This window comes from Thamnophis sirtalis, unplaced genomic scaffold (assembly GCF_051295495.1).
Source record: "Thamnophis sirtalis isolate CommonGarterSnake01/CBP01778 unplaced genomic scaffold, rThaSir2_p1.2 scaffold_7, whole genome shotgun sequence".
Classification (NCBI taxonomy): Eukaryota; Metazoa; Chordata; class Lepidosauria; order Squamata; family Natricidae; genus Thamnophis; species Thamnophis sirtalis.
In genome coordinates this window covers 91342798-91370464 of record NW_028261387.1, presented here as the reverse complement: position 1 = coordinate 91370464, position 27667 = coordinate 91342798, and the positions used below count along the sequence as shown (strand labels likewise).

Below are 27667 nucleotides of genomic sequence, written 5' to 3'. Positions count from 1 at the left end.
TGGCGACTCAAGATCGGCGCTCAGAACGGAGCCACGCAAGACGTCATCTAAGCGAGCCCCACTTGACTGACGTCACTTGGAATTCTGATGGTAATTTGAGGCGTGGCTCCGATTGGATCGCCCGGGTTTATCCCTAGCATCGCAGCCCACGGAGAACGAACAGGGCGGGGAGGCGGGGAGATGAACAGCCTCATTTGCATTGGCTTCTAACCGTGATGCTTTGCGAGGAGGGGAGGCTGCGATTCTGCCGTGGTGGATGCAGCGTTTCGTTCGGTGTGAAAGTCCCGGCTCTGCAACCGGCGGGAAGGTTCGAAATGATCTTGTGAACCAAGGAACACGTGTTTATGCGTGGTCTCGCAGGACACCTTGCATTTATGGGGAGTCAGCAGTTGGCTGCATCTGCCAAGAAATCCCATGCACTCCCAGGCTGCATCAACAGCGAGACCGAGAATCAAGATTCCGCAAAGCGCTAGTGCCACTTTCTAAGGCAGGGGCCCCCAAACATGGCACCTTTTAAGACTTGTGGACTTCAACTCCCAGAATTCTCCAGCCAGCTATGGTGGGTGGAGCTGTGGTGTTATGCTGGCTGGAGAATTCTGGGAGTTGAAGTCCACAACTCTTAAAAGTTGCCAAATTTGGGCACCCCTGTTCTGGCCACTCAGCTCCGGCGGTCCTTCAAGGAAACCGATTATCTAGACTCCTTTCAGTCTAGATTCAGGCTTGGCTACAGCACAGAAATTTGACCGTCCAACCAGATGTTCAGGGCTGTGAGTACAGAAGGTGCAAAGAAGCAGAAGAAACAGGAGTAGATCACAGAATCCTGCAAAAATATGCCAAAAGCTGATTACAAAACAACACCTAACACAGAGGCCAAAATGAGTCACTCCAACATCTGTAAAAATTACCCTGCGCCAGTCCTGAACATGGGTGGGAATTAGAAGGGGGGGAAATATGTGGAAAATGAGCAGGTTAAAAGGTTGCGAGATTATCCAATACAGGTGGTCCTGGACTTACGGCCGCAGCTGACCTCCAAAATTTATGTTGCTAAGCGAGACGTTTGTTGGGTGAATTTTAGCCCGTTTTCATGGCCTTCCTTACCGCGGTTGTTTTACGTGAATCTCTGGATTGTTGAGTGAAAAACACAGTTTGCAAACTGAATCTGGCTTCCGCATTGATTTCGTTTGCTGGAAGGGCACAAAAGGGGAACCCGTGACCCCGGGACACAAGAACCGTCATAACGATGAGCCAGTTGCCCAGCGGGCAGATTTGGATCACGTGACCACGGGGTTGCTGCAGTAGTCACTAAGTGAGAGAAACGGTCATAGTCACTTGTGCAAACTTGACTCACAACTCAGGATATGGAACTGTTTTTGAACGGAAGGGAGTGGGGGTAATTGGGGTAATATCAGGAGATTGTACAGCTAGTCCTCGACTTACAACGGTTCAAAGTTACAACGGCCCTGAAAAAAGGGACATGACTGTTTTTCACAGTTACGGCCGTTGCAGCATCCCCATGGTCGCGTGATCAGAATTCAGATGCTTGGCAACTGGTTCATCTTTACGACGGTTGCAAGATCCCGGGGTCATGGGATCCCCTTTTGCGACCTTCTGGCAAGAAAAGTCATTGGAAGGAACCGGATTCACTTAACAACCATGTTGCTAACTGAACGGCTGCAATGATTCACTTAACAAAGGTAGCAAGAAAAGTCATAAAAAACAAATTCTCACTCCACAACAGAAATGTTGGGCTCAGTCGAGGTCGTAAGTCAAGGACCATCTGTAGCAAAGAAGAGGAAGAATTGAAGGGATCCGAGAGTCCAGAAGGGGAAACGGAAGTTGGAAAATTGTGGCCTAAATTAGCCGTGATGCCCTCAGTGGTGATTGGCAGACGGGCTGCCACAGCAAAACATCTTCGTGTATTGACAAAATCTGTCCGTTACGAAAGGCCCCCCCGCTTAGATCTGGGCATATGCAGGTAGTCCTCGACCTACGACGAGAATTCAGCCCAACATTTCTGTTGCTAAGTGAGACATTTGCCAAGTGAGTTGTGCCACATTGTGCGACCTTTCTCGCCACATGTGTTAAGTGAATCACTGCGGTTGTTAAGTTAGGAATATGGTTGTTAAGTGAACCTGGCTTCCCCGTTGACGGTGGTTGTCACAAGATTGCAAAAGGGGGGGGTCACATGATCCCGGGAAACTGCAAACATCGTAAATACGAGTCAGTGGCCAACTGTCTGAGTTTTGATCATGTGACACCATCGTCATAAGTGTGAAAAATGATCGTGTCACTTTTTTCAATGACGTTGTAACTTTGGCCACTAAACGGACTGCTGTAAGTTGAAGACTACCTGTATTGTGCCATCCATTACGACATCCCAGATCTTGGGAAGAACTTAATGCAGAAGACAGCAAAAGAGAGGAGAAAGAAACGGGGGAGGATACAAAGACCTGCAAATAGAAATAGAACAACTAAGGCAAAAGAAAGCAAAGGTAGCACCAATAATGATGGGCGCCTTGGATGCAATCCCAAAACAACTGGAGCACCACTGCAACCCCCCCATTGACAAAATCCACATTATAGGTAATCCTCGACTTACAAGAGTTCATTTAGTGACCGTTCAAAATTACAAGGGCACTGGGAAAAGTGGCTTATGATTGGTTTGCACCCTTAAAACCATTGCAGCATCTCCATGGTCAGGGGAACAAAATTCAGATGCTCAGCAACTGACTCGTATTTATGATGGTTGCAATGTCCCAGGGTCAGGTGGTCCCCTTTTGATCCCCAATGGAGAAGCCCAGATTCACTTAACAGCCATGTTCCTGACTTAACAACCGCCCTGATTCACTTAACGTGCCAATAAAAGGTTGCAAAATGTGGCAAAATTCACTTAACAAACGTCTCCCTTAGCAACAGAAATTGGGGGCTCAATCCTGGTTGTAAGTCGAGGATTACTGGTAGCCAATTGCGAAAGGCAACTTTACTTGGAACAAGTGAGATTGTGCCCGGATCCCTTTCATGCCAACATCCCATCCTGTCCATGGGGAGAACTCCACAGGCGGACAAAAGCCCCCAATCCCCTCCCAACCTCCAGCTGACTCTGCCATCCGCCATAACCACACATGCCCCTCAAAGGCAAAACTCAGGGGGCTGAATTCTACAGGGGGAGGAGTAAAGGGGGGGATTTGAGGGGCAGCCCAAAGCACTGTCTGTCTAAAGTTTGGGGCGCATCAGACAGGCAGTAACATTTTCATAGACCATGATCAGAGGAGCAGCTGATCCTATGGAGAGACTCCTCCTGCATTCAGTCCCAGACCTACAAGTGGAAGTACCCCTTCCTTCCTTCCTCCTTTCACCTTCCTTCCTTCCCTCTTTCTTCCTTCTAGCCTTCCTCCCTTTCCATTCTTTTTCCTTCCTTCCTTCCTTCCTTCCTTCCATCCATCTTTTCTCCTTCCATCCTTTTTTCTTTCTTTCTTTGTTATATAAGCTTTTATTTTATTTTTTACATACAAAGATTCCTATTTTGGCTGAACAGTGTGTTGTCTAGGTACCATTCATTCTAGGAAATAATCATGGTATTCACAACAATATTAACATATTGGCTAGCCATTGATAAAATAAGTCTCAAGTCAAAAAGTATTCACTCTCTTTCTTTTCTTTGTGTTAGCTTATCCATTTTTCTTTCTTTCCTCCCTCCCTTCTTTCCTCCTTTCTTCCCATTCCTTCCTTTCTTCCATTCTCACTCCTTCCGTCTTTTCTTTCATCCTTCTTCTTTCCTCCCTCACTTTTCCTTTCTCCTTCCATTCTTCCGCCTTCCATCCTTCTTCCCTCCCTTTTTTCTTTCTTCCATCCTTCCTCCTTTCTTTCTCCTTCCTTCCATCTTTTCTCTTTCCATCCTCTCTTCTTTCCTCCCTCCCTCCCTTATTTTTCTTCCTCCCTCCTTCCCACTCTCTCTTTGGGAGGGGACAAAACCCAAGGGCTAAGGAGGGGGGGGGGGGCAAAGACCAAATAAAGTCGGAAGATCTTATTAAAACTTTCCTGTTCGTTGGACCACATTGCTCCGAACTTATAAACCAAACGAGGGGAACATTTTGATGCCTGGGCGGAAGGGAAAGGGTCCTGACTCACGACAGGGATGGAGGGGAGAGAAAAGGGGGATGACGAGACCTCATTCTGCCCTCCTTCCCGAGGCCACATCACAAAGCCTCGCCGGCCGTCTCGGTTGAGGCTGATCCATTTCGAATCCGAATTGGGTCTCCTTCAGGCTTCGCGGCTCTTTGATTTTGAAGCTGGTCTTGCAATTTAAAGATTAGGGCAAGGGGACGTCTGAGCATGGGCTGAGTGCTGTACCTGCGCCTGGGATTTCCCCCACTACATAGCGCATGCTGACGGTCCTATAAGGAAAGAGGGGAAGGAGGCGACTTTGCCGTTTCCCCAGTTTTGCAAGGAATGAGAAACGGTGCTTTAATCCGAAGCAAAGGACGGCTGCAATAGGAACCGCAGATAGGGAAAGATCCTTGCAGCACATTCCTTTGCTAGGTTGTGAGAACGCAGGGTTGTTTAAAAAAAAAAAAAAAAAGCACAGCGCCCTCCTGAAACCGCGTTAACATAACGTCCCCGCGCCCTCTGAACGGGACTCGGCGTGACTCCGATTTCAATACGAGCACACGGAGCCGGGCGGGGAGATAAGCACCTTCATTTGCATTCACTGCGACCATGATGCTTTGCGAGGAACAAACCCCGGGGCTCTGCGTGACTTTTTGCAGATTTTTCCTTTCGTGCGAAAGGCCCGGTTCTTAAAAGCGACGGGAACGGTAACACAGATATCTCTCTCGACCGGGGGATGCGCTTTTTGATACGTCTCTTTGTTCGCCATAATCTGAGCAGCACTCGCCACCGTAGCGGTTGGCGTCGGAGATGGTGGAAAAGCATACTCTGGTTTCTCTTCAGATCGTATAAATCTTTCGCCTTTTACTAAAGATTTCCGTGGAGAGGAACATTTATGAGTTTCGATTAATTTTTTGAGGCCCTGCTTCGGTGGGGCTACCTTTACCTGGTTCTAAAAATAGAGAGAAAAATATCAATGGGTTCGGAATTACCTTATTTCAGCAAGGGTGTTTTTGCTCTTGTTTGCCAATTGTTTTTCATTTACATTATAGTACCTGAATGGCCGATAAAGCAATTTTTGGGGATTTACTCTCATGGTTTGTGGGTCCCCAAAACCGACACTGCATTGCACAAATTAGCGAGATGCTGGCAGCATATGAAACCACCCCTCCTCTGGTCTACGAACCTGGTACCCCAAAGGTTGAGGGAGGCTGCTGTAGCTGATTTACTGGATAATCTAGGGCAGTGTTTTTCAACCTTTTTGTGCAAAGGCACACTTTTTTCATGAAAAAAATCACGAGGCACACCACCATTAGAAAATGTTAAAATTTTTTAACTCTGTGCCTATATTGACTATATATAAAGTAATTTTCCCACGGCACACCTTACACTATGTCACGGCACACTAGTGTGCCGCGGCACAGTGGTTGAAAAACACTGATCTAGGGATTGTCTTGCATCTTTGCATTTGGCTCTTTGGCTGGATCCCATGGGGTGTGGATTGGGTTTCTCAATGGACTTGTGTATTAAATATCTCTCCACTGGTTCTCCGATTGGTGCAAGGAACAATAATGGATATTTGTTGGTTGGTTTGTAAAAAGTATATGGAACCACAGTGACAGGGCTGGAAGGGACCTTGGAGAAGATCTTCCCATCCAGAGACCCCCAACCCTTTTCGGCTCTGTGGACTGGCAGCAGGGGAGGGGATGGTTTTGGGCACGTCTGCTGCTTACACGAATGGAACATCACGTCCTTTCCCTGCAGCTTGTGAACAAAGGGCTGCAGCCGTGGCACCGGACTGTGGCCCAGGAGATGGGGACCCCTGTTCTAGTCCAATCCCTGCCCAAGGCCGGAGTGGCCATACCATGCCAGACATATGGATGCCCAATCTTTTCTTGAAAATCCCCAGCAACAGAGGGGAGAAATCCACTGGTTAATGGTTCTCAGTCTCCCTGTCAGCAAATTCCTCCTCATTTCTTGATTGCTTCTCTCCAGGATCAATTTCCATCTATTGCTTCTCGTCCTGCTTTCAGGGGCTTTGGGAAATAGGTTGTCCCCTTCTTTGTGTCAGCCCCTCAAATACTGGAAGACAGTTTTCATGTCATTCCTAATGCTTTTCGCTTAGAAATACCTAAATTCTTTTTAACATCCGCCATACAATCCTTAATCCTCTTTGTTGCTCTTCTCTGGACTCTTTCTAAACATTCTTTTTAGAATGTGGCAAGCCCTTAAAACCTGGCTGTTCCGACAGGCCTGGGGCTAAAGAGTTTTTGCCCCCTTCTCGAATGGTATGGTTGTTGTGTGTTTTTAAATTTTGTATTGTTATGTCTTGTCTTTTTATCCCCCTGTCTGTACCCCCTTCCCTGATTGAATTGTGAGCCGCCCTGAGTCCCCTTCGGGGGAAAAGGGCGGCATATAAATGTAATCAATCAATCAATCAATCAATATTATGCATTGGGTGATATCCAAGTCTGTGCATAAGGAACCTCAAGCAAGTAATGGACAAAGAATTATGTTCCAGGGTTTCTTATGAATTTCCTTTATGCAATTCTCATGTGTTTCATTTCTGCAGTTTTTTACATTCCAATCATTTATTCTTCACAATGGATCAAGCAGAAATCAGCTTGAGCTAGCAAGCACACCAAATGTAAAGACCAGGTACTATGGCCCTTCCTTTTCTTTAAACGTTCTTCCCTCCTTGAGTAATTCGGATCCATCAAAGTTCACTCATTCCTAATTTCTGTTTTGATAATTCTTGAAGTAGAAGTTCAACAGACGCCCATCCATGGAGGCTGGCTGGCCTTTGGATGACACTACCCGAGGCCCTGTGTGAGGCCCCTGTTGTCTAAATTGGATAAAAACAAATGGCAATCTGTGGTTTTCCATGTGTTGGAAGAAATGTCCTTCTGGGTTCGGCTCCAAGTGGGGAAAAAGACACTGGAGACATGGAGGCTGCTTGGAAAGATGGTTTTAATGGTGGACAGGACCACATGGCTTGAGTCCTGAACAGAAAAGGTGATCGCATGCTTCAATGTTGGTAGAGAAGGGAAGGGAAAAAGGGAAGCTGAGTCGCTGATTTTATGCCCTCTCTGGCCTTTGATCTTGATCTTGTATTGTGATTGGTTGTCAGACTCCCATGGGGCCATGCAGGGATAACTCTTTAGGCTGCGTTTTGAATCCAGGTTTGGTTGAGTTCTCAGATGCCATGTGGCGAGTTGGGTAAACGGCCAATATTATCATGCCTTAATCCCATCACTCTGGAGCTGAAGGGAAGAACTCTTTATTATGTAAAGTGCACCATCTCGGGCTTTAATGGCTCATTGACAAAGGAGGATTGGCAGGAAGCTGCAGGCAGCTATTCTGTCTTTTAAAACGTGTTTCTTCCTTTTCACATCCAGAGAAATATTCTGCCTTTTCAATATTTCTTAGGATATTTCATTTTTTTCTGGGAGAGGGATGCGTGATAACTTCCTACACATGAAATTCTTATGGATTTCCTTTATGCAATTCCCATGGGTTTTCATTTCTGCAGTTTTGACATTCCAATCATTAACTCTTCACAATGGATCAAGCGGAAATCAGCTTGAGCCAGCAAGCATACAAAACGTATGTCCTTCCCTCCTTGAGTAGTTCCGATCCATCAAAGTTCACTCATTCCCACAACATCCTGTTTTCTATTCTTCATTTCTGTTTTGATCATTCTTGAAGTAGAAATCCAATAGACACCCCATCCATGCAGGCTGGCTGGCATTCCGATGACACTGCCCTGAGGTCCTGTGTGAGGGACCTGTTGAATAAATTGGATAAACACAAATGGCAATCTGTGGTTTCCCATGAAATGGGCACAGTTCAGTGGTGAGAAAAGAACATTTAGGGAAGAAAAGCCAAATGCACCTGTACAGAATAGGTGATACACCTGGCTCAACAGCAGCAACTGTGAGAGGGATTTAGGAGAAGCACTTAAAAAGGAGCCAGCTGTGTGCAGCAGATGCCAAAAAAGTGAACACAGTTCTGGGCCGCATAAACAGGGATAGAATCAAGGTCATGTCTTGATTTGATTTTGATTTTATTGAGATTTGTAGGCCGCCCTTTTCCCTGAGGGGACTCAGGGCGGCTCACATAAAATCGGGGAAGGGGAAATACAGACAATAACAAAGACACATATAATAAAAACAGTAACCAACATGCATTCATCATTCGGGGGGGGGGCAACTATCTTCATCCCCAGGCCTGACGGGCTAGCCAGTTCTTCAAGGCTGTGCGGAAGGCCTGGACGGTGGTGAGGGTACGAATCTCCACGGGGAGTTCGTTCCAAAGGGTCGGGGCGACTACTGAGAAGGCCCTCCTCCTTGTAGTTGCCAGCCGACACTGGCTGGCCGATGGAATACGGAGGAGGCCCAATCTGTGTGATCTTATTGGTCGCAGGGAGGTAATTGGCAGAAGGCGGTCTCTCAAGTATCCAGATCCACTACCATGTAGGGCTTTATGGGTGATTAACAGCACCTTGAAGCGCATCCGGAAGTCGACAGGTAGCCAGCGCAGCTCGCGGAGGATAGGTGTAATGTGGGTGAACCGCGGTGCACCCACTATCGCTCGCGCGGCTGCGTTCTGCACTAGCTGAAGACGCCGGATGCTCTTCAAGGGCAGCCCCATGTAGAGCACATTGCAGTATTCCAGCCTAGAGGTCACGAGGGCCCGAGTGACTGTTGTGAGTGCCTCCCGATTCAGGTAGGGTCGCAACTGGCGCACCAGGCGTACCTGGGCGAATGCCCCCCTAGCCACAGCCGTCAAATGGTGGTCGAATGATAGCTGTGGGTCTAGGAGGACTCCCAAGTTGCGGACCCTCTCTGAGGGGTATAGAGTTTGGCCCCCCAGCCTGAGAGATGGAATATTGGTGGAATCCTTGGGAGGGAAACACAACAGCCACTCGGTCTTTTCTGGGTTGAGCACAAGCTTGTTAGCCCTCATCCAGTCCATAACCGCCTCCAGACCCCGGCTCATCACGTCTGCCGCTTCATTGAGTTGGCACGGGGCGGACAGATACAGTTGAGTATCGTCCGCATATTGATGGTATCTAATCCCGTGCCTGCGGATGATCTCTCCCACACTTTGTCAAGTGTTAATACCATTTTATAAGGCCTTGTTAAGGCCACACTTGGAAGCGTGGCACGACAAAACCGCGGTCCACTAAAGCGCGCCTGATTAAAGCGCGTCGCTGACATCATCAGCAGCGCGACAACAGCGACTGCGGAGAAAAAAGGGTGCTTAGAAAGCAAGCCGATTCACGTTAAGGTAAGGGTTAGGTTTAGGGTTAGGTTAAGGGTTAGGGTTAGGTTTAGGGTTAGGTTAAGCGTTAGGGTTAGGTTTAGGGTTAGGTAAAGGGTTAGCGTTAGGTTTAGCATTAGGTTAAGGGTTAGGTTTAGGTTTAGGGGGGGGTTAGGTTTAGGTGTTAATTTTAGCTTTAGCGCTCACAGCGTGCTTTTTTCGCCGCGCTGTGATGATGTCAGGTACACGGTTTCGTCGAACTCGGTTTTGTGGTGGAACCCTTGGAATATTGCCACCACAAAGTAGAAACTCTAGAGTCCAGAGATGAGCAACAAAGAGATTAGCCAGTATGATAAATAGCCTAATAAAGAAAATTAGGAATGACATGAAAACTGTCTACCAGAATCACATCCACTACAGTGGTAGCAGTCTATTGTTAATTTTTTTCTCTATTTTTAGAACTAGGTAAGGGTAGCCCCACCGAAGCAGGGCCTCAAAAAATTAATCGAAACTCATAAATGTTCCTCTCCACGGAAATCTTTAGTAAAAGGCGAAAGATTTATACGATCTGAAGAGAAACCAGAGTATGCTTTTCCAGCCTCTCCGACGCCAACCGCTACGGTGGCGAGTGCTGCCCAGATTATGGCGTACAAAGAGACGCATCAAAACGCGCATCACCCGGTCGAGAGAGATATCTGTGCTATCGTTCCCGTCGCTTTTAAGAACCGGGCCTTTCGCACGAAAGGAAAAATCTGCAAAAAGTCACGCAGAGCCCCGGGGTTTGTTCCTCGCAAAGCATCACGGTCGCAGTGAATGCAAATGAAGGTGCTTATCTCCCCGCCCGGCTCCATGGGCTCGTATTCAAATCGGAGTCACGCCGAGTCCCGTTCAGAGGGCGGAGGGACGTTATGTTAACGCGGTTTCAGGAGGGTGCCGAGAAGATGGAAGGAGAAAAGATGGAAGGAAGGAGAAAGAAAAGAAGGAAGAAGGAGGAAGAGGATGGAAGAAGAAAGGAAGAAAAAGAGGAAGGGAGGGAGGAAAGAAGGAAGGAGGTAGGAAGAGAGGGGAAGAGCAGAAAGACAAAGAGAATGAAGTTGATAGGCAAGAGGAAGGAAGAAGGAAAGAAGGAAGAAAAAGGGAGGGAGGGAGGAAAGGGGGAGACGGAAAGAGCAGAAAGACAGAGAAGATGAAGGTAGATAGGCAGAAGGAAGGAAGAAGGAAGAAATGGGAAGGAGGGAAGGTGAAAGGATGGAAGGAGGAAGGAATAGAAGCAAAGGGGAAGAGAGAGATGGAAAGAGCAGAAAGACAGAGAAGGTAGATAGGCAAAAGGAAGGAAGCTGAAAGAAGGAGGAGGAAGGAAAAGGAGGAAGGGAGTGAGTGAGGAAAGAAGAGAGGATGGAAGGAGAAAGGAAGGAAGAGAGGGAAAGAGCAGAATACAGATAAGGTGAAGGTAGATAAGCAAGAGGAATGAAGGATGGAAAGAGGAAGGAAAAAGAAGGGAGGGAGGGAGGAAAGAAGAAAATAATGGAAGAGAAGGGGAAGAACAGAAAAATAAAGAAGAAAGGGAGGAAGGAGGGAAGGTGAAAGGAGGGAAGGAGGAAGGAAGGGAAGGGGAAGAGAGATCTAAAGAGCAGAAAGACTAGATAGGCAAGAGGAAGGAAGGAGGAGAAAGAATGGAAAGGGAGGAAGGCTAGGAAAGAGGGAGGGAAGGAAGGAAGGTGAAAGGAGGAAGGAAGGAAGGGGTACTTCCACTTGTAGGTCTGGGACTGAATGTAGGAGGAGTCTCTCCATAGGATCAGCTGCTCCTCTGATCAAGATGTATGAAAATGTTACTGCCTGCCTGACGCACCCCAAACTTTAGACAGACGGTGCTTTGGGCTGCCCCTCAAATCCCCCCCTTTACTCCCCCCCTGTAGAATTCAGCCCCCTGAGTTTTGCCTTTGAGGGGCATCTAAATGTCATGTGTGGTTATGGCGGATGGCAGAGTCAGCTGGAGGTTGGGAGGGGATTGGGGGCTTTTGTCCGCCTGTGGAGTTCTCCCCATGGACAGGATGGGATGTTGGCATGAAAGGGATCCGGGCACAATCTCACCTGTTCCAAGTAAAGTTGCCTTTCGCAATTGGCTACCGGTAATCCTCGACTCACGACCAGGATTGAGCCCCCAATTTCTGTTGCTAAGGGAGACGTTTGTTAAGTGAATTTTGCCGCATTTTGCGACCTTTTATTGCCACGTTAAGTGAATCAGGGTGGTTGTTAAGTCAGGAACATGGCTGTTAAGTGAATCTGGGCTTCTCCATTGGGGATCAAAAGGGGACCACCTGACCTTGGGATATTGCAACCGTCATAAATACGAGTCAGTTGCCGAGCATCTGAATTTTGTTCCCCTGACCATGGAGATGCTGCAATGGTTTTAAGTGTGCAAACCAATCATAAGCCACTTTTTCCAGTGCCCTTGTAATTTTGAACGGTCACTAAATGAACTCTTGTAAGTCGAGGATTACCTATAATGTGGATTTTGTCAATGGGGGGGGGAGTTGCAATGGTGCTCCAGTTGTTTTGGGATTGCATCCAAGGCGCCCATCATTATTGGTGCCACCTTTGCTTTCTTTTGCCTTAGTTGTTCTATTTCTATTTGCAGGTCTTTGTATCCTCCCCCGTTTCTTTCTCCTCTCTTTTGCTGTCTTCTGCATTAAGTTCTTCCCAAGATCTGGGATGTCGTAATGGATGGCACAATACAGGTAGTCTTCAACTTACAGCAGTCCATTTAGTGGCCAAAGTTACAACGTCATTGAAAAAAGTGATACGATCATTTTTCACACTTATGACCATGGTGTCACGTGATCAAAACTCAGACAGTTGGCCACTGACTCGTATTTACGATGATTGCAGTTTCCCGGGATCATGTGACCCCCCCTTTTGCAACCTTGTGACAACCACCGTCAACGGGAAGCCAGGTTCACTTAACAACCATGTTCCTAACTTAATAACTGCAGTGATTCACTTAACAAATGTGGAGAGAAAGGTCGCACAATGTGGCACAACTCAAATATCTCACTTAGCAACAGAAATTTTGGGCTCAATTCTCATTGTAGGTCGAAGACTACCTGCATATGCCCAGATCTAAGCAGGGGGGCCTTTCGTAACGGGCAGATTTTGTAAATACACGGAGATGTTTTGCTGTGGAAGCCCGTCTGCCAATCACCACTGAGGGCATCACAGCTGATTTAGGCCACAATTTTCCAACTTCCGTTTCCCCTTCTGGACTCTTGGATCCCTTCAATTCTTCCTCTTCTTTGCTACAGATGGTCCTTGATTTACGACCTCAACTGAGCCCAACATTTCTGTTGTGGAGTGAGAATTTGTTTTTTATGACTTTTCTTGCCACCTTTGTTAAGTGAATCATTGCAGCCATTCAGTTAGCAACATGGTTGTTAAGTGAATCCGGTTTCTCCCATTGACTTTGCTTGCCAGAAGGTCGCAAAAGGGGATCCCATGAACCCAGGACCCTGCAACTGTCATAAAGATGAACCAGTTGCCAAGCATCTGAATTTTGATCACGCGACCATGGGGATGCTGCAACGGCCGTAACTGTGAAAAACAGTCATAAATCCATTTTTTCAGGGCCATTGTAACTTTGAACTGTTGTAAATCGAGGACTAGCTGTACAATCTCCTGATATTACCCCAATTACCCCCACTCCCTTCCGTTCAAAAACAGTTCCATATCCTGAGTTGTGAGTCAAGTTTGTACAAGTGACTTATGACCGTTTCTCCCACTTAGTGACCACTGCAGCAACCCCGTGGTCACGTGATCCAAATCCGGCCGCTGGGCAACTGGCTCATCGTTATGACGGTTCTTGTGTCCCGAGGTCACGGGTTCCCCTTTTGTGCCCTTCCGGCAAACGAAATCAATGCGGAAGCCAGATTCAGTTTGCAAACTGTGTTTTTCACTCAACATCCAGCGATTCACATAAAACAACTGCGGTAAGGAAGGCCATGAAAACGGGCTAAAATTCACCCAACAAACGTCTCACTTAGCAACATAAATCTTGGAGGTCAGCTGTGGCCGTAAATCCAGGACCACCTGTATTTGATAATCTCACAACCTTTTAACCTGCTCATTTTCCACATCTTTTCCTCCCTTCTAATTCCCACCCATGTTCAGGACTGGCGCAGGATAATTTTTACAGATGTTCAAGTGACTCATTTTGGCCTCTGTGTTAGGTGTTGTTTTGTAATCAGCTTTCGGCATCTTTTTGCAGGAGTCTGTGATCTACTCCTGTTTCTTCTGCTTCTTTGCACCTTCTGTACTCGCAGCCCTGAACATCTGGTTGGACAGTCAAGGCCGCTAAATCTTTTGCTGAAAGGCCTCAGGGATGTTTCTTTCTGTCTTTCTTTGTCCCTCCCTACAAATACTTTTATCTTGACCTGGCTCTGCCTAATATTCAGATTGCACAGCAGGAAAGAAACTTTAATTCAATCATGTCTCCAAGATAAACAAGAGCTTGGAAGGAACCCAATGCCAGTTCCCAAACTTTGAGTCTGGAACCAGGAACAGATTTAAAAGTGGATTTAAAAGAGACGCATCGGGGATGGCTTCTTTCGCAGAAATCCCCTCTTTTCAATTCCAGGCTTCCTAGGAAGATTGCCCCCTCCCCAGAAGGCAACTTATTAGCTCTCCGAGTAGTCCTTGTTTTACGACAACAATTGAGCCCAAAATTTGTTGCTAAGCAAGACAATTAACCGAGTTTTGACCCATTGTACAACCTTTCTCGCCAGTGTTGTTAAGTGAATCATTGCCATTCTTAAATTAGTCACATGGTTGTTAAGTGAATCTGGCTTCCTCTATTGACTTGGCTTGTCAGAAGTTCGGAAAAGGGGATCACAGGATTCTGGGACACTGTGACCGTCATAAATACGAGTCAGTTGCCAAAGAGCTGAGGTGGCGCAGTGGTTAAATGCAGCACTGCAGGCTACTTCAGCTGACTGCAGTTCTGCAGTTTGGCTGTTCAAATCTCACCGGCTCAGGGTTGACTCAGCCTTCCATCCTTCCGAGGTGGGTAAAATGAGGACCCGGATTGTTGTTGGGGGCAATATGCTGACTCTGTAAACCACTTAGAGGGGGCTGAAAGCCCTATGAAGCGGTATATAAGTCTAACTGCTATTGCTATTGCTAAAGGTCTGAGTTTTGATTGTGTGACTGGGGATGCCGCCATGGTCGTAAGTAGGAAAACTGGTCACAAATCACTTTTTTCAGTGCTGTTGTAACTTTGGTCACACACGGCCTAATTTATGGCTTTAACCATCGTCATACAATTTATCCTGCAGACCCCTCAATCCTCTTTGTTGCTCTTCTCTGGCCTCTTTCTAGAGTCTCAACATCCCTTTTACATCGTGGCCACCAAAACTGGAGGCAGCACTCCAAGTGGGGCCTTCCCAAGGCCTTAGAACAGGGGTGCCCAAACTTGGCAACTTTTAAGACTTGCGGACTTCAACTCCCAGAATTCTCCAGCCAGCATAACAGCATAGCTCCAGCCACCATAGCTGGCTGGAGAATTCTGGGAGTTGAAGTCCACAAGTCTTAAAAGGTGCCATGTTTGGGGGCCCCTGCCTTAGAAAGTGGCACTTAGCGCTTCGTGGGATCTTCATTTTCAGTCTCGCTGTTGATGGAGTCTGGGGGTGCATGGGATTTCTTGGCAGGTGCAGCCAACTGCTGGCTCCCCATAAATGCAAGGTGTCTTGCGAGACCGCGCATAAACACGTGTTGCTTGGTTCACAAGATCATTTCGGACCTTCCCGCCGATTGCAGAGCCGGGACTTTCACACGGAGCGAACCGCTGCATCCCTCACCGCAGAATCGCAGCCTCCCCTCCTCGCAAAGCATCACGGTAGAAGCCAATGCAAATGAGGCTGCTCATCTCCCCGCCCAGTTCGTTCTCCGTGAGTTGCGATGCGAGCGACAAGTCCGGGCGATCCAATCGGAGCCACGCCGCACGTGGGACTCGTTTAGATGACGTTACTTTGCATCCTCTGGAGGCGTGGCTCCGATCTGAGCGCCGATCTTGACTCGCCAACAAAGCATTAAACCTAATGCAAAGTGGGCGGGGAGGCGGGGAACTGAGCAGCCTCATTTGCATGGGCTTCAACCGTGATGCTTTGCGAAGAGGAAGGACCCACGACTCTCCCGTGATGAGTGCCCCGTTTCGCTTCCTGCTGAAGTCCCGGTAATAGAACCGGTGGGAATTGTTCGAAAACGCCTTTTTATTCACCCATAAAGACGAATTCCGCCGCGTTTGCGCGAGACGCCGTAACCTCAATGTCTACCGCCGCCGTGGAGTAGGGTGTCGGTGAAAATAAATCTTTACTTTTCTGTAGAATGTGGGAGGGCCTACAACGTGGGTTCTCAAACCAATTTTTGGAGGCCCAATAGGGCTAAGTTTGCCTTGTTCTGAAGAGGAGAGTTTGCTAATTTACTCCGTATTTCTTTCGTTCTGCTTCAGTTCCTTCTCCCATTCCTTGTGTTCTCTATGTTGTCTGGACCCAGAAGCTAGCAGCTCCTCTTGAGATGCAGGCAGCATTCAAAATGATTGAAGGGCGTTCGTTGGTGGCAGCCAGAAAAGCCAATGCAATCCGTAAATGCACTAAACAGATGGATACAATCAAGATCAAGTGAGAGATACTTTGCTTGTTGGAAAGTTGCCAAAGGGGATCAAACGATTCTGGGACACTGTGACGTCATAAACACGAGTCAGTTGTCAAGGGTGTGAGTTTAGATCATGTGACCCTAGGTATGCTGCCATGGCCGTAAGGGTGAAAAATGATCACAAATCACTTTTTTCAGTGCTGTTATAACTTTGGTCACTAAATGAATGGTTGTAAGTTGAGAACTCTACCTGTATTGAAAAGGCTCCAAAAATGTCTGCGAAATACAAAAAAAGAAATCCAGTAATTTAATACTACATATAATTACGGCGGCAAGGATTGCCTTTGCCCAGAAATGGAAAAACAAATTAATTCCAAGCGAAGATGAAATAATAAGAAAGGTTATGGACTGTGTTGAAATGGACAAACTAACTAAAAAAATCCAGGGAAAAGAAGAATCAATTCTACCATATATGGGATAAATGATATAGGTGGATGGAGGAAAGAAACAAGAATCAATGAAGGAATATAACAAAACTCAAAAAATAATAGTTATGAGTAAAATAAGAGGGTTAAGAATGGTGGAATCCGAATGAAATACAATAGAAGGGGAAATAATATAAGGTGAGCTGTATCGATTGATGATTGCTCTTATAGAGAACCGGAAGTTCCTGTTCGTATTGTGTTGTATAAATGTGGTGTACATCTAAATTTTGAAAAAAAAAGGCTCCAAAAAGATGAATGTCACCTGGGAATACAGGTAGGAAATCCTTGAGTTATGACCATAATGGAGCCTGCCCATTATATGAGTACATAAATTGTAAATGTAAACTTCTTTTGCAGTGGTTGTTAAATGGGCACCATGGTTGTTAAATGGGGGTCATATAGTCATAAATTAGACCATGTTACTGAGCTCCCCAAATGTGATCATGTGATCTATTCCCGCCTTAGACATGAAAGGGAGCTGTGAGCCACTCCCCAGGGGACAGTGAGTTCTAGTCCTGCCTTGCCACAAAAGCCAGCTGGGTGACTTTGGGCCAATCACCAAGAGAGGGTGAATTCTAGTGCCACCTTAGGCACAAAAGGTGGCTGGGTGACTTTGGGGCACTGCTGGTTCTGCCACAGCTGGGGAGAAATCAGGGAGAGAGGGAGGAGAAAGCCGAGCTTCTGCTAGGGATGGCCTTCTTCTCTCTCCCTGATTTCTCTCTGGCCACACACGTGGAGTAAGGTGGCAGGGATGCTGGCTGGCGCTCACTTCATTTACCACCCGCTGCCCCTGCGGCCTACCATCTTCAGCCCCGCTTGCCCTGCTTAGCTGGCTGGCTGGCTGGGAAAGCGGTGAGGGGGTGAGCGCCGGCCAGCATTACTGCCTCCTTCCTCTAAGAGCCACGGTGAGGCGGCAACAGGTCAGGTGCCATCTGGGGAAAGCCCCTCAGTGCCGTTGATTCTCGGCCCAAAACAAAGCGGTGGTGAGGAAGGAGTCTCTGGTAGCTGCAGCAGAAGCGGCGGTGGTGGTGGCTGGAACACTGTCCTGGGCAGTCAGTTCTGGCTCTCCCTTTCCCGAGCATGTCCCGTTGCTTCTGGTGCCGGTTTTGGTGAATGTGGCTCAGCGGCGGAGCTCTTGCCATCGCTGAGAGCATCACTGGAAGCCGCTTCTTGCCATCACATGGGCTCTACATGGGGTTGCCCCTGAAGTGCATCCGGCGACTACAGCTAGTCCAGAATGCGGCCGCGCGAGTGATAGTGGGCGCACCTCGGTTCGCCCACGTTACACCTGTCCTCCGCGAGCTGCACTGGCTACCTGTTGGTCTCCGGGTGCGCTTCAGGATACTAATGACCACCTTTAAAGCACTCCATGGTAGTGGATCTGGGTACTTGAGAGACCGCCTTCTGCCGATTACCTCCCTAAATCGACCAATTAGATCGCACAGACTAGGCCTCCTCCGAATTCCATCAGCCAGTCAATGCCGACTGGCGACTACACGGAGGAGAGCCTTCTCTGCTGCTGCCCCGGCCCTATGGAACGAGCTCCCCATGGAGATCCGCACCCTCACCACGATCCAGACCTTCCGCGCAGCCCTCAAGATCTGGCTCTCCCAGCAGGCCTGGGAATAGGTTTCCAATCACCCGCCCGAGTGTTTGATTGCTGAATGAAAGTTGTGTTTTATTATTTTTCTTTTGTTCACCAATTGTTTTGTTTTGACCTTGCACCTCCCCTCCCCTGTGGTTGTAAGCCGCCCTGAGTCCCCTCAGGGAAAAGGGCGGCATATAAATCCCAATAAAACCTTATAAAAAAAAAACCTTATCACCATTCAGCCAAATCCATCAAAAGCGGCGGCAGCAGCAACGGGACATGCTCAGGGAAGGGAGAGCCGGAACTGACTGCCCAGGACAGTATTTCAGCCGCCACCGCCGCTTCTGCTGCAGCCACCAGAGACTCCGTCCTCACCACCCCTTTGTTTCGGGCTGAGAAGCAACACCTCTGAGGGCCGCTCCCCGGATGGCCCCTGAGGCTGCCTCGCCTCCTTCTGCCCCACGGAGAAAAGAGCAGCTCCCCTCTCCCCTTCCTCAACCTACGTGCTATTCAGGGGGGGGGGAAGTGCCCCTTGGCTGCCCCTCCAGGAGGACCACTGTGGATTCTCAATGGGGAGGAGGTTGAAGGGGCTACCGGTAACAGTAACAGCAACAGCCTAATTTATGGCTTTAACCATCCATCATACAATTTATCCTGCAGACGCCTTTATTCCTCCTTGTTGCTCTTCTCTGGACTCTTTCTTGAATCTCAACATCCCTTTTACACCGTGGCCACCATAACTGGAAGCAGCACTCAAAGTGGGGCCTTGCCAAGGCCTTAGAACAGGGGTGCCCAAACTTGGCAACTTTTAAGAGTCGTGGACTTCAACTGCCAGAATTCTCCAGCCAGCATAACAGCATAGCTCCAGCCACCACAGCCGTTCAGTTAGCAACATGGTTGTTAAGTGAATCTGGTTTCTCCCATTGACTTTGCTTGCCAGAAGGGTCAACTCCGGGACCCTGCAACCCTCATAAAGATGAACCAGTTGCCAAGCATCCGAATTCTGATCACACAACCATGGGGATTCTGCAACGGCCGTAACTGTGAAAAACAGTCATACGTCCCTTTTTTCAGGGCCATTGTAACTTTGAACCGTTGTAAATCGAGGACTAGCTGTACAATCTCCTGATATTACCCCAATTACCCCCACTCCCTTCCGTTCAAAAACAGTTCCATATGCTGAGTTGTGAGCCAAGTTTCTACAAGTGACTTATGACCATTTCTCCCACTTAGTGACCACTGCAGCAACCCCGTGGTCACGTGATCCAAATCCGCCGACTGGGCAACTGGCTCATCTTTATGACGGTTCTTGTGTCCCGGGGTCACAAGTTCCCCTTTTGTGCCCTTCCGGCAAACGAAATCAATGCGGAAGCCAGATTCAGTTTGCAAACTGTGTTTTTCACTCAACATCCAGCGATTCACGTAAAATAACTCTGGTAAGGAAGACCATGAAAACGGGCTAAAATTCACCCAACAAATGTCTCGCTTAGCAACATAAATTTTGGAGGTCAGCTGTGGCCGTAAGTCCAGGACCACCTGTATTTGATAATCTCACAACCTTTTAACCTGCTCATTTTCCACATATTTTCCTCCCTTCTAATTCCCGCCCATGTTCAGGACTGGCGCAGGATAATTTTTACAGATGTTCGAGTGACTCATTTTGGCCTCTGTGTTAGGTGTTGTTTTGTAATCAGCTTTCGGCATCTTTTTGCAGGATTCTGTGATCTACTCCTGTTTCTTCTGCTTCTTTGCACCTTCTGTACTCGCAGCCCTGAACATCTGGTTGGAGGGTCAAGGCCGCTAAATCTTTTGCTGAAAGGCCTCAGGGATGTTTCTTTCTTTCTTTGTCCCTCCCTACAAATACTTTTATCTTGACCTGGCTCTGTCTAATATTCAGATTGCACAGCAGGAAAGAAACTTTAATTCAATCATGTCTCCAAGATAAACAAGATCTTGGAAGGAACCCAATGCCAGTTTGCAAACTTTGAGCCTGGAACCAGGAACAGATTAGAGCGAAAGGAAACTCTGCCTGGAGAAATAAAAGTGGATTTAAAACAAAAGCATCGGGATGGTTTCTTTAGCAGAAATCCCTTTTTTCAATTCGAGGCTTCCTTGGAGGCGACTTATAAGCTCTCCGGGTAGTCCTCAATTTAGGACTACAATTGAGCCTAACATGTTACTGTCTTACTGAGCTCCCAAAATGTGATCATGTGATCTAGTCCCACCTTAGAAATGAAAGCAAGCCAAGTGAGTTTGAGCCCACTCCCCAGGGGACAGTGAGTTCTAGTCCTGCCTTAGGCACGAAAGGTGGCTGGGTGATCTTGAGGCAGTCACTGTCTCTTAAATCCAACCCACCTCATAAGGTTATTGTGTTGAAAATAGGACGAGGAAGTAATATGAAGTATGGTTGCTGCCTTGAGTTGTCCCTAAAAAATAAAATAAAAAACAAGATTGAAAAAGGTTAGAAAAATGAAAAAGAAAAGAAAAAAGAATGAATAAATGAAAGAAGGAAAAAGGAAGGAAAAAAGAATGAAGGAAGAAATGGAAAGGAAGGGAAGAAGGAAAAAGCGAAAGAAAAAAGAATTAGAATGAAGGAAAAGGAAGGGAAGAAAGGAAAAAGAAAGGCGTGACCCGACAAAAGCGCGAACGTCATAAGCGCGCCGACAACACCGTGGCGCTAAAACCGCAATGTCAAAAGCGCGCCGACAACAGCACGCCGACAGAAGCGCGATTTACTTTAAGGTAAGATTTACGGTTAGGGTTAGGGTTAGGGTTAGGTTTAGGGTTACGTTACAGCGCGCTTCTGTCGGCGTGCTTTAGGGCTAATTCGTCGCTCATTCGTCGCGCGGTTTTGTCACCGCAGTTTAGTCAGGCGCGCTTTTGTTGTGCGCGCATTTGTGGTGGAACCAAGAAAGGAAGGTAAGACAGAGAAAGGAGGAAGAAAAGGAAGAAAGAAAAAAGGAATGTAAGAGATGGGAAGAAGAAAGAATGAAGGAGGAAAAAAGGAAAGAGAAAAAGAAAAAGGGAAGGAAGGAAAAAGGAAAAAGAATGAAGGAAGAAATAAAAATAAGGGAGGGAAGGAGAGAGAAAGAAGGAAGGGAAGTAAAGAAGGGAAGAAGAGAAAGAAAAAGAATGAGAAAGGAAGGAAAGGAAAAATGAATGTAAGAAAGAAGAAAGAAAAGGAAGGAGAGAAAAAAGAAAAAATGAGAAAGAAAAAAGGAATAAAGAAAGGAATGTAAGAAAGAAGGAAAGAAGAAGGGAGGGAGGGACGAAGGAGAGAAAGAAAGAAAACGAGACTGATGCTCTGTTTGAGATCCACATCTTGGCAAGGCCACATTTGAGTCAATTACTGGACCCCACCTGTGGTTTCTGCACCATTGAAAAGCCAAAGAGCCTCAAAGCCAACCAAACCTCCTTGTCCACCAAACCCAAGTATTAGCCAGCCCCCCTTCCCCCCCCCTTAAGACTCTGCAAGCTGCAATTCAGATTTTTCTGGACCGATGCGGAGTTCCTTTCCATGCAGTTGACCTTGGACTTCAAACAGCCCAAACCGTGGAGCAAACCGCCACGGATCTCATTGGGTTCGAAGAGTGCAGAGCACAAATGGCCCACAGCTGTTGTTGGCCTTGGAACCCGTTCAGCCCTTCACTTTTGGGGCCTCCAGCTGCAGCCGAAGGAGAAGTGCCAAGAGTCAGTCTGGGCCATTCCTCCGGCAGGCGTTTTTCAGAGCCGAGTTTCCTGTGCATTTGCTCTCTTCGCTGGCCGAATTTGGGGAGAAGCAGGAGGGGGAGAAATGCATGGCTTGCTCTAGGGAAAATTAGGATAACAACCGGAGGTATTTCCTGCGAGGAATGTTGATAAGACAGCAAGGTGGCCTTTGATTAAAAACACGGACCAGATCCCTCTTCCCGGTTACGAGACAGAAACGGCTCAAGGAGTATGTGTTTATAAATAAATAAGAATTAATTTAAATGGGTTTTTTTTACCGAAGCACCAAGTGGGGTTGTTAAACAGACTTAAAGGTAATCTATTAAAGAGCCTCCAAAAATTCCGTTTCAGTGCGGAAAAACAACATTTAAGGCTTCAGCGTAGTCAATACATTGCATTTCCATATACCCCGGCCCTAGATACTGAGGGTACGGTGTCCCGCGTGACCGGCCATTAAACACGCGTCCCTGTATTCACAAGAAGACCTCTTCGAACGTTCCCGCCGGTTCCAGAGCCGGAACTTTCGCACGAAGCGAAACGCTGCGTCCATCACGGCAGAATCGCAGCCTTTCCTCCTCGCAAAGCATGACGGGAGACGCCAATGCAAATGAGGCTACTCTTCTCCCCGCCAAATTCGTTCCCCGTGAGCTGCGAGCGATAAACACGGGCGATCCAATCGGGAGTCACGCCTAAAGTTACCATCAGGATGCAAAGTCACGTCAGCTACGTGAGGTCTTTTTTTTTTTTTAAGAAGCGGGCGTAACTTTTGCTTTCAAAAGGAATCCAAACTGAGCGGGGAGATGAGTAGCCTCATTTGCATGGGCTTTAACCGTGATGCTTTGCGAAGAGAAAGGACCCGCGAGTCTCCCGTGATGGAGGCACCGTTTCGCTTCGTGCGGAAGTCCCGGTTCTGGAACGGGCGGGAATGTTCGAAAAAGTATTTCTGTCCACCCACAGATCCGTGTTGGCCACGGTCGCGCGGGGCGCCCTAATCTCAGTGTCCATCTCCGCCGTAGGGCTCGGTGTCGGTGGAAGCAACGAGCATACTCTGGTTTCTCTTCAGATCGTATAAATCTTTCGCCTTTTACTAAAGATTTCCGTGGAGAGGAACATTTATGAGTTTCGATTAATTTTTTGAGGCCCTGCTTCGGTGGGGCTACCCTTACCTGGTTCTAAAAATAGAATTAACTATGTCTTGTCGCTCGTGAGAATGGTTGCTTCCCATTCGGTTGGGTAGATAGTCAAATGCTGGAGTATGCGCTCCCGTTGAACTCTACTCAAGCAGAGGAAGCCATTAACTTGTTCTTAACGAGATGTGCCTTGCCACCATTATAAATTGCCTCCCTGTAGGGCGTGGGTGGGATCTAGAATCTAGACCAGTGATGACCTTTTCCAGTCAGAATGCCCAAAGCGTGTATTATTTTTTATTTTATTTTATTAATATTTATAGGCCGCCCTTTTCCCCGTGGGGACTCAGGGCGGCTTACATAAAATAGGGAGGGGGGGTATAAACAATAAACATAAAACAATACATAAGAGTAAAATAGTACACAACATTCATTCTTCATTCGGGTGGGGACAGATTGTGATCTTATCCCCAGGCCTGACGGGATAGCCAGGTCTTGAGGGCTGTGCGGAAGGTCTGGACGGTGGTGAGGGTACGAAACTTGTGAAAGTTCCAAAGGGTCGGAGCTGCTACTGAAAAGGCCCTCCTCCGTCTAGTTGCCAGTCGACACTGACTGGCGGATGGTATTCGGAGGAGGCCCAATCTATGTGATCTTATAGGTCGCAGGGAGGTAATTGGCAGGAGGCGGTCTCTCAAGTACGCAGATCCACTACCATGGAGGGCTTTATAGGTGTAAGTGTGCACACGTGCCCAAACCCCCAATGCATACGCCCTGTCACCCCCCATGCATAGGAGCCTGGGGAGGGGGACAAAAACGGTTTTTCCCAGTCCCCTGGAACCTGGAAACAGATAATTTCCAAACTTCCAATTGGCCATTGGGCCTGTTTTTTGCCCTCCCCAGACTCCAGGGGCTTTTCTAAAAGCCTGTGGAAGGCGAAACACCTCCCCCCAACCCGACTGAAGGCTGAAAATCAGCTGGCCGGCATGCACATGTGCACTGGAGCTGATGGCTCACGTGCCAGCAGATATGGCTCCATGTGCCACAGGTTTGGCATCACTGCTTTAGGCTCTAACGTATAGGCACTTCGAGCGCCAAGTTAAAATAGAAACTCAGATCATAGAGTAGCATGCGCAATCATGTTGCATAGATTGAAATTTGCTCATGCGTCAGGAACACCTGAAAAGGTCTAGATATTATAGTGCAAGAGCTATGTGTAAACCATGAAAGTGGGTTTTTGGCAGAGGTGGGCTGCTGCCGGTTCGGACTGGTTCAGGCTAACTGGTAGTTCTGACCACCGGCTGAGCCTGCCCACCCGCCCTGGTGCTCTCCCATCCTATATATCAGCAATCAGTTGGCCCCGCCCAGCAGCTCCTGCGGTAGTCTGTCCTATATTTCCTTTGTTTGAAGCCCAGCTGATAGGCGCGGCAGAGTGGATTGATGCACCTCAGCTGTTTTACTCACCGCAGCTGCAGTAGAAGGTAAGTTTTAGAGCTGTTTTGAAATGTACTGCGTGATGCGGAGCACATGTTTGTTGCTCTCAGCAAACCAGTTGTTACACTGGTTGAATCCCACCACTATAATATATCTCTTTGGCTCGCTCGCCTGCCCACGCAGCCCAGCTGATTTCTATGCCTCGCCTGCTTTACGCACCACAGCTGTCCGAATAAGTGTGCTGGAAGCCGCACACATGAAGTCGCCGTGTGTTTGAAGCCACGCGCGTTCACATTTTTGGTTCTGCACTCGGCGAACCGGTTGTTAAATTATGTGAAGCCCACCTCTGTTTTTTGGCACTAGGTGCCTTAGGGTAGAGGTGTCAAACTCAATTGCATTGAGGGCTGTATCAGGGCTATGGTTGACCTTAGGGGGAACAACTGAGTGGGCATGGCCAGCTTGACGCCACTCCCAAAATTGCTGGCATGTCTTCTCTTCGCACTGGGTAGACCAGGCCGAAGCGACACCGGCCATCCCCTTACATTTTCCAGGATGGCCTCGTGGGCTGGATCCAACCATATCATGGGTCGGATCCAACCCGCAGGCCTTGTGTTTGACACCCCTGCCTTAGGGGGAATAAGGCAGGTGTGTGCAACTGTTAGCTGAGCTTCTTAGCTCAGCATGTCCTACAGACCTACCCAAAAGTCAATTATCAGGATGATCGGGGGAGCAACGCACGCATGGGTGATGGACTAAGCTCTTTTCTCATTCTTTCCAGGGATCTGCGCTTCAACCGCATCAAAAGCATCAAGCCAGGTGTCTTCAGGAATCTGAAGAATCTCGACACTCTGTAAGTTCCTCGTGTGCTCCCTTGCTCCTTTCACCCGCCTTAACCTAAAATGGAAGGATGGAAAGCCGCCAGCTGTTTCTTGCCTAACCTGGCAGAAATAACCCCCGCTGAGCCAGGGATGGTTTTGATTTTCTTGGCTGGGGCACGATGCTTAAGTTCAGTCACGGTCTGCTGGATGAGTTTCAAGGTAGCTTGATTTATTGGCTCAGATTGGGAAGGCAGAATCACCTGCTCTGTTGTGCTTGGACAGCCCTGTGTTTTATTGCATTCCAGGAGGTCATAGCTCATGAGCTGGGCTTCAGAACTCATAGGTTTCTAGGAAGCCTTGATCTATGTAGGACAGAGGCGGGCAATTAATTTTATCCAGGGCCCACATGAGAAACTGGGACTGTTGTAAAAGGCCAAAACAAGAAAGGCCCTTGGTGCTCTCTGAGCTTGTTTTCTTACTGATGTTTCGTTACCCAACTAGGTAATATCATCGGTGCTAGAAGGGAATGGGGTTTACAAGGAGGAGGACGGGGGGAGGAAGACTGTGGGCTCCTTGATGCTTTCCAAGCTTGGTTGTTTTCTTACAGAAGTTTCATTACCCAACTAGGTAACATCATCAGTGCTAGAAGGGAGTGAGGTTTGTAAAGAGGAGGAGGAGGACTCTGGGGTCTTTGGTGCTCTCTGAACTTGGTTGTTTTCTTGCAGACATTTTATTACCTAAGTAAGTAACATAATCAGTGCTAGAAAGAGAATGAGTTTGCAGGGGGGTGGTGGTGGTGGTGGAGGAGGAGGAGGAGGAGGAGGAGGAGGAGGAGGAGGAGGAGGAGGAGGAGGAGGAGGACTGTAGGGTTCCAAAGCTGCTTTTTGCAAGAGGCAACTGGACTTTCTGATGTTTCTTTGAAGACATTTCACTACAGCTTCTTGGATGCTTTTTGCTTCTTCAAAAAAAGTCCGGTTGCCACTTGAAAGAAAGCACCGTTGGGGGAGCCATGACCTGGATGACTGAGAATCTCCATAGACTGTGGAGTCCTTGGTGATCTCTGAACTTGGTTGTTTCCATGCAGACATTTCATTCCCCAAACTAGGTAACATCATCAGTGCTAGCAAAAGAATACCAAGGACCCGTCATTTCAATCCTGAGCTACCAATATTCTCATTTATTTAGAACCAACAGGGCTATGAAGGTGCACATGTACTCACATATAAATTGAAACAAAAAGCAGTGGTCACCTTTATCCTTGGACAGTAAAAATGACTATCAAGCAAATTGTATTGGAGCGCATGAAACTAGCCATTCACTAGAATAGCAAAATCACAAAACTGTGTCTCATTTCTTTGGTCATTTCAATACAATACAATAGCAGAGTTGGAAGGGACCTTGGAGGTCTTCCAGTCCAACCCCCTGCCTAGGCAGGAAACCCTATACCGTTCCAGACAAATGGCTGTCCAACATCTTCTTAAAGACTTCCAGTGTTGGGGCATTCACAACCTCTGGAGGCAATTTCTGTTCCACTGATTAATTGTTCTAACTGTCAGGAAATTTCTCCTCCGTTCTAAGGTTGCTTCTCTCCTTGATTAGTTTCAAATCCACTGGAGAAAGCAATTCGTGTTTGGGAGAGTTAGCAGTAAAAGGAAACCACGTCAACAAAGAACGTGGTGGATAGACACTATCAAAGCTGGCACCAGATGGAGCATAGAACAACTCAAACAGTGCCATATCTGTGGTGGAATACGCTATGCCAGTGTTTCTCAACCTTGGCAACATGAAGATGTCTGGACTTCAACTCCCAGAATTCCCCAGCCAGCATTTGCTGGCTGGGGAATTCTGGGACTTGAAGTCCAGACATCTTCAAGTTACCAAGGTTGAGAAACACTGCGCTATGCAGCCAGGGCCAAAAGAAGCAAACTTCAGTTTTCTAGCTAAAAAATGTCCATTGCAGGCAGTGGATTCATGCTCACTTAACAACCACAGAAAAATGCTGTGAAAACAAGTCGGTTTTGTAGGTGCCTCGCTTACAGCCATCCTGGCCTATGATGGAAATTCCAGGTTCCTTTTCCTACCGATACAATGAAATGATTTTTCTGAAGCAGCAGAAAACAGCCAAGCAAAATTTTTAAAAAAATTAAATAAAAATAGGAGCAGCTTCCAACTTGGGATCCAAGCCTGATTAGAACTGAAGAAAGCGAAGAGGGAAACAAAACTGGATCAGTTCAAGGCAATCCAGGCCAAAAGGTTTAAGCCAAGAAGCTTATCACCAAGTCTGCTTTGCAAACTTTGGCGATGTCGACGGATGCTGCTGGACGCAAATCCTTCTGTGGAAACAGACCACAGCTTGTTCTCACCAGAGCCAAAACACAGACAGCCAAATCTTTTGGCCGCTCTTCCAGATGTGTTTGACCGGTGCTGTTTCTGGAAACCATGGAAACCATCTGCAGATGTTTCAAGTGGAGACCTAAAACTGAAACAACTCTCATG

General features: G+C 47.5%; 1 protein-coding gene and 3 non-coding genes across 4 annotated transcripts in view; 3 read left to right on the top strand and 1 right to left on the bottom strand.

Moving 5' to 3' along the window:
• The window catches only part of LOC106540587 (peroxidasin homolog), a 104641-nt gene that overhangs the window by 27946 nt on the left and 49028 nt on the right, over nucleotides 1-27667 (top strand). The window contains exon 2 of the mRNA XM_087720605.1: nucleotides 25132-25203. Coding sequence (XP_087576731.1) covers nucleotides 25132-25203 — 72 coding nt within the window. The remainder of the gene's footprint in view (nucleotides 1-25131; nucleotides 25204-27667) is intronic.
• Nucleotides 4931-5045, top strand: LOC148044766 (U5 spliceosomal RNA). Its single transcript, XR_015697430.1, has one exon. It is a non-coding gene; the product is annotated as a U5 spliceosomal RNA (small nuclear RNA).
• LOC148044765 (U5 spliceosomal RNA) lies at nucleotides 9846-9960 on the bottom strand. The gene has a single exon (XR_015697429.1). It is a non-coding gene; the product is annotated as a U5 spliceosomal RNA (small nuclear RNA).
• Nucleotides 22839-22953, top strand: LOC148044764 (U5 spliceosomal RNA). Its single transcript, XR_015697428.1, has one exon. It is a non-coding gene; the product is annotated as a U5 spliceosomal RNA (small nuclear RNA).